Consider the following 7,242-nt stretch of genomic DNA (forward strand, 5'->3'; position numbering starts at 1 on the left):
GCATGCGCGGTCCCGTTACTCTTTTAAATGAGAATAAGTAAGAAAGATGAGCTCGGTGGCGCAGCGGTAAACGCGCTCGGTCTGCGATTGTTGAAGTTAAGCAACTTTCGCAAAGGCCGGTCATAGGATGGATGATCACGCGCATACAAGCGGAGAAACATGCAACTCCCGCGCGTAGGTGCGGGGCGAGACGCAAGGTATGGCACACCGAATCCCGCAGTGCCGCGCGTGATTTTGGAACGGCTTTGAATGAAATGAGAGCCGCCGTGCGTTAATCTACAAAACACTCCTACGCGCGTGAGTGCGTAATAAACCCGCACGATGATGCAGATCTGCACTCGCACAGGTACGCGCGTAGGTGCGTCGGCATGCAACATGCAGCATGATGCGGGGCCGTGTGAGAATCGCCCAACAGCCAGTAACAAATACAGCTGACTGCACAACCAATAAACAGAATCGTCAACAGAATTCACAAATGAACAAACACTGTATTTAGATAGTACATTTCATAGTATCGTAGTTTGTGTTCAACCGTCTGTTAATCGTTAAACCGCAATAGTAATAATTAACAGCCTCCGTGGATCAGTGGTTAAGCGTTGAGCTCATGATCTGCAGGTCCTGGGTGTTTAGCACAAAGATAAGTTTTGAAATGAACTTCACTGATTTTAATTAATTAATTTTGTGGAAGTAAAATAAAACCACCATTATAGTTACATGGTTAAACAGGAAGTCGTTTTATTTCTTTTTTTTATCCCTACCACAGATTATATCATATTTGGAATTCGGATACATGTTCGGGTTGAACAGATTGGGGGGGCACTTAAAATTATCTTAAATCAAGTAAGTACCAACCACTAAGTTTGAAAAAGTATCAATAAACAAAGTTACATTAATAATCAAAAAGTTACTTATGAACGTTTCCACTAACAAATAGTAGGTAAGTATAAATTGAGAAAATAAAAAATGAGTTTAACTACTTTACTCTTACACAATTAAATAACAATCATAAAACCTAAAAATCCTACTATGAGGTATAAGTATTTTTACAAATGAAAATAACATGAATTTAATAAAAAATCTACTTAAAGGTATGTTTGTTATGTTTAAATCAAAATAATTAAGAAACTTCTAGAGCTTTTTAAATAAGTGTATAACCAATATACTACTACTCAAAATAAGCTTACAGTGTAAAGTTTACACAATGTTATACAAACTTAAAACAAAACATAATTACCTACTTCAAATATATTTTTACGTAGATTTTTACAAACTGCATAAATTAGGAACTTCTAGAGATCTTAATCTAAGCATAAACTTATACTTTTACCAAAAATAAGTGGTAAACTGCCCTCTAGCAAAAAATCTAATTTAGAAAGTAACACTGATACCTAAGAAAGCTACATGAATAATAGAGTTATCTATCTCTATCAATGAATAATAACTATTTAAAACTATTAATAATAAGTAACTTTAAATACTTAGGAATCATTTAGAGGCAAGGAGCAAACATTCATGATACTAGTTTTAACAATAGACCCTTTAGATGTTTTTATATCAAGAGCCCGAACTCTTCCATCTTTGCCTGGAAAGACATTAATGATTCTACCAACTGGCCACTTCAAAGGTGAAGCGTTTTCATTCCTTAAAAGGACTAACATCCCTTCTTTCAAGTTCGGCTGAACATTTTGCCATTTAGGTCTATTTTGCAAAGTTACTAAATACTGCTTATGCCATTGCTTCCAAAAATTCTGCTGCATTTGCATACACTGTTTCCAGAAACTAAGTTTACCTACTTTAGTATCAACTAGGTTTAATTCTGGATATGAAGTAATAGGTGATCCAGTAAAAAAATGCGCAGGCGTTAAGTAAGACATATCACTTTGATCTCTAGACATAGCAGTAAGAGGACGAGAGTTTAATATTCCTTCTATTTGTACTAAGACTGTGTACAATTCTTCAAATGTCAAAACAGTATCTGAAATTACTCTTTTTAAGTGATATTTAATACTCTTCACGCCAGCTTCCCACAAACCACCAAATATCGGAGAATAAGAGGGAATAAAATGGAATTGAATCCTTTCACTGTTACAATAATTTATAACATCGTTTTGGTGTTTTGAGGAAGACTGCATATTATATAAGTCTTTTAAAACATTATTAGCTCCCCTAAAATATGATCCATTGTCACAGTAAATCTTAGAGGGCTTATTTCTTCTAAAAATAAATCTTCTCAAACAAGCTAAAAATGTCTCAGTCGTCATATCGGAAGCTAATTCTATATGGATAGCTTTAGTAGTAAAACACACAAAAATGACAACATAAGCCTTGGTTATGACTGGATTTCTAACCCTAGTCTGTTTTACATAGAAGGGTCCAGCATAGTCTGTGCCCACAATTTGAAATGGACGAGACATACGCACCCTATCCAATGGCAAAGAGCCCATGAGCTGTGAAGCAGCCTTAGCTTTAAGTTTAAAGCAAATTAAACATTTATGTAATACAGACTTTATCTCCCTATTAGCATTAAGGAGCCAGTAATGTTCATTCAAACTATTGAGAATTAATTTCTGCCCAGCATGTTTCAATCGTAAATGTTCTTTTAGAATGAGAAGTCTAGTAATATTAGACTGTTTTGGCAAGATAATAGGATGACGCTGACTGAAAGTCAGGTCTGCGTTTTGTAAACGCCCTCCCACTCTTAGCAAGCCTTCAGAATCTAAGAAAGGATTTAAATTATTTAAATTGGACTTTAAAACATTATTTGACTTTAAAGACTTTATTTCTTGCATAAAATGCTTCTCTTGGTCAAGTTTGATAATAGAAAGCAAGGCAGAATTTAGTTCTTCAGGACATAAATTACCCTTTTTCTTGTTTACATTTTTTGCATTGCAATTATAAATAAATCGGTTTACATAACACATAATCCTGGTTAGCTTTTCAAGGTCAGAATATTTATCTAACACATCATACATAGAATTTTTGATACTACACAAATTACATGTTTCTTTTTCTACTTTTAGTTCTGTAATAGTAATTACTTGACTTTTACCTTTACCATCTGAATGTACATAATCATAACTATGTAAATATTCTGGTCCATTAAACCATAATTCTCCCAACTTGGACTTGAGTGACTGAGGTGATAAGCCCCTAGATAAACAATCCGCAGGATTCTCACTGGTACGTACATAATGCCACTGAAAATTTGAAGTAAATTTTTGTATTTGTTTCACTCTATTGTGAACATAAACACCCAATTTTTCAGGCTCAGTACCCACCCACGCAAGTACAATCTGGGAATCAGAATAAAGAAAGGTTTTTACATTATATTTTAGACTTAAAACGTCATATACTTTCTTAGCCAACATAGACAATAATAAAGCACCGTTTAATTCTAGCCTAGGTGTAGTAAGTTTCTTATTTTTCGGGTTTATACGAGATTTAGAACACAATAGGTTAACTTTAACATTTTTGTTGTCATCAACAACTCTTATATACAAGCAGCACCCGTATGCAATATCAGAAGCGTCAGTATAACCTACTAACTCCAACGATTGCGAGGAAAACACATTAATATTTCTAGGTACATCAATAGAAGACATTTTTACCAAAGCAGTAGCAAAGTCGACCCATTCCGTATTTAGCGTATCAGGTAAATAATCATCCCATTTTAGATCTAAAAACCATACCTTTTGCATGAAGTGCTTAGCTTGCACTATCACTGGACCTATCAGACCTAACGGATCAAAAAATTGGCTTATAAAGCTGAGAACTTGTCTCTTGGTGTATCTCTCAAGGATTTCCGCTTGAGGACAACGCATAGATAAGGCATCAGTAGACACATCATAGGATAAACCTAGAGTTTTCATACATACATTACCATTTTCCTTTAAATCACGATTACCTAAATATTGCAATTCTAATGGAATATCTTTCAATATTTCTGGACAGTTTGAAAACCACTTATGCAGGGAGAAACTCGCCTCGCTCATAAGTTAAACTAATTCGTCCTTGATACGACATAACTCAGAAATATCCTGGCTACCACATTGAATATCATCCATGTAACTAGAATGTTTTAAAACAAAGGATGCTAATGGATATTCATTTTCGAAATTATTAGCTAGTTCCATCAAACAACGAGTAGCTAGAAATGCCGAACTTTTTAAACCATATGTAACAGTTTTTAACTGTATACATTGTACTGGATCATTACAAGAATTCCGCCATAATATATTCTGCAAACAACAGAATGGTTCATCAACAAGTATTTGCCTGTACATAGCTTTCACATCACATAGTAAAATATACCTATAAGTTCTTAATAACACCAATATATCAAACAATTCACTTTGGACAACATCTCCGTTGAGCATTATATCATTTAAACATAAACCGCGTTTCGTTTTCATGCTCGCGTCAAATACGGCTCGCACGGGAGTCGTTTTACTATTCGGGTTCAATACTGGGTGATGTGGAAGGAAATATATGTTACCTGCATCTAAATTATAGTTGTTAATGTCATAATAAGTGGCATGATTTTCATCCAAATAATCTTGTATGAATTTTTTGTATTGCTGACATAATGTGTCATCTTTCACGAAACGTTTTTCTAAATTATACAATCTATGCAGAGCATAAGAGAAACTATCCCCTAATTGTATATTTTCCAAATCTAATTTAAGAGGCAAAGCCACAGAAAAGCGTTTGTTAATTAACTTTACAGAAGACCTAAAGCATTCCTCTGCTAACTGAAACTCTGTTGACCCCTCCTTGAAAACATTAGGTACCTTTTCACATTGCCAGAAATTATTAATATTATTATTTAAATCAAATAATAAAGCATCTTGCTCACATTGTCTTAATAATGAATTATCATTTCGAGGTTCAGACAAGTCAGATATTAAATTTGTTTTTGCTGCCTGCCCTGATAGGTATGTATGCACGGGTTCACTTACTTTAATATTAATACAGTGATTAGAAGAATAAATCTTGCCAGATGCAACTGGTAGAGTCCCGGCGACAACGTATCCAAAGCAGGTGTTAATTAAAAACGGCCCAGACGGCGTGAGGGGCAGCGATTCACGCTGCAAGACCTGGAAAAATATGTCACAACCTAATAATAATTGTATTTCTCCAGTTTTGTTGAAATTTTGATCAGCAAGTGTTATATGGGCTGGTATATCAAAATTATCAATTTTAAATGATTGCTGGGGCAAATCACAAGTGATATTTTTTACCACACAGCAGGACACATCAACTTTATATGTATTTATAGATGAACACACGGAAAATTCAGCCTTTTTAGTAATTTTATTTGTGCCCTCAACTACACCAGAGATGGATTGATTAACTGGGAAGGTTTTGCAGTTTATCTTGTTAGCTAAATTTTCTGTCACAAATGACACTTGAGAACCACTGTCCAATAGGGCTCTTGCATATGTCAAAGTCCCATTTTTGTTATATAAGCCTACCATAGCCGTTGGAAGCAGTACATCCCTTGACAAGCTAGTGTTAGACATAGATACCGCATTACATTCCCTATTCACCCCATCATCCATAGCAACAGCTGTATGTGATGAATCTTCACTGCTTGGCAACTGCACATGTAGAAGCGTATTGTGCCTCTGTTTGCATACAGCACACATGATGCGTAGCATGCATTTCCCTCGATGCTCATTCAGACACAGTGTACATAAATTATGATTTCTGACAAAAGCACACCTTTCTTTTACTGTAACCATCTTAAATTTGTGACACTCGTATAATTTATGAGAAAGCTTGCAGTACTTACATGCTGGCTGAGGCTTCTCTGCTGCCGCTACCCCGCTGACTTTAGGAGCTCGCGTAGACTTAGCAGTAAATGATGGCTGCTTCTCCTCAGAGGTGTTTTCCAGTGCCAATGCACGCTTCTCTAAATAATCAAGAAATTCAGATAGTGTGGGAACTTCTCTAGCATTTCTCTCAAGGTGGAAACCCCGGTAAGTATAGGTGTCAATCTTTTTAGCTAATATGTTAATGAGAAGTATATCCCAATGCTCCACTGGCTGTTTTAAGTTTTTTAAGGCTTCCATGTTAACATTAACAGTGCTAATGAGGGAACGCAGGTTGTGTGCAGTGCATTTAGTAAAAGCAGGCAAATCCAGTAAGCTGTCCACATGATAGTTAATAATTTTAGGGGTATTGTCATACCTCTTTTCTAAGAGTTTGACAGCTGTGACGTAATTATCGTCGGTTAAAGGTAAATTTCTTATAAGCTCTAATGCTTCCCCACTCAAATAAGAGCGTAAGTAATAAAGTTTTTCGCATGAACTTAATTTTTTGTCTGTGTGAATCACAGAACGAAACATGTTAATGAAAGGATAATATTCTACCACTTTCTCCCCATCAAAATTGGGTAAATTAATTTTTGGAAGGTTTTTAAACGTACCTGGGTTAGAATTCTCACCGCCATTCGGTTTGGCCTCGGTTTGTGGACCCGAGCAGGCTTTATCCAGCAGCCCAACAGACTCGTAATATTTGTCCTCATATTCGCCGTAATTTTCAGCGTCCTCGTCGGTCAGCACTAAAATCGCCTTGTTTAACTGCATATATTCTTGAAAAGCCTCCGACATGCGAAGACGTTTTTCACGTAAGGCCTCACGCGAGGTAGCCGCCATTGCATCAGCATCGTGGCAAAAGTTGTTTAGCCGTGACAAAGTCCCCTTGATATATCCCCGCTCGGCGACGAGAGCCTTTAACCTTGCCTTATCTTCACTCATTTTGAAAATCTAGAAAGATACACCAAGAGAAACTATTTAAAATTACGTGCCTGAATAGGTACTGCTTTGGTAAAAAAACCTTTTGCAACAAAACGATATGAACCTTAACTATACTTACATGTACTATATGTAAAAGGTATCTTATTATATATTTATTACAACCAATTATGCTTTTCTTTGCCAAATTATAAATTATACAAAATCGAACACGAAATAAAATCGTAAACATAAGCCGCACACGCTTCGAAATGAAGTTAGTCAAGTACGTTTTTCTTTTTTCAATGTTGCCAACCTGACAGCTGCGCGTTCGGATACACGCAGTACGCTCGATTTAGCTGCGTTCGATGATGATCGATTATGAAAAACGTGAATAGCTCGCCTTATTTTATTTACCGTCTCTTTCGTTTTTACTTGGAATGACCGAAATGGAGTGACGATACGACTTGAAGTTCTTGCTGTTTCGAAGGAAATTTGAGGTGGC

General features: G+C 36.0%; 1 protein-coding gene across 1 annotated transcript; it reads right to left on the reverse strand.

The window, feature by feature from the left end:
- Positions 1-704: 704 nt before the first annotated feature.
- Positions 705-6,380, reverse strand: LOC126376494 (uncharacterized). Its single transcript, XM_050023919.1, has 2 exons — positions 5,795-6,380; positions 705-5,096 (listed from the first exon to the last, which is right to left on the reverse strand). The coding sequence occupies exon 2, from the start codon at positions 3,990-3,992 to the stop codon at positions 1,479-1,481; it is 2,514 nt and encodes an 837-aa protein (XP_049879876.1). The 5' UTR covers positions 3,993-5,096; positions 5,795-6,380; the 3' UTR covers positions 705-1,478.
- Between the last annotated feature and the right edge of the window lie 862 nt (positions 6,381-7,242).

This window comes from Pectinophora gossypiella, chromosome 21 (genome assembly GCF_024362695.1).
Source record: "Pectinophora gossypiella chromosome 21, ilPecGoss1.1, whole genome shotgun sequence".
NCBI lineage: Eukaryota > Metazoa > Arthropoda > Insecta > Lepidoptera > Gelechiidae > Pectinophora > Pectinophora gossypiella.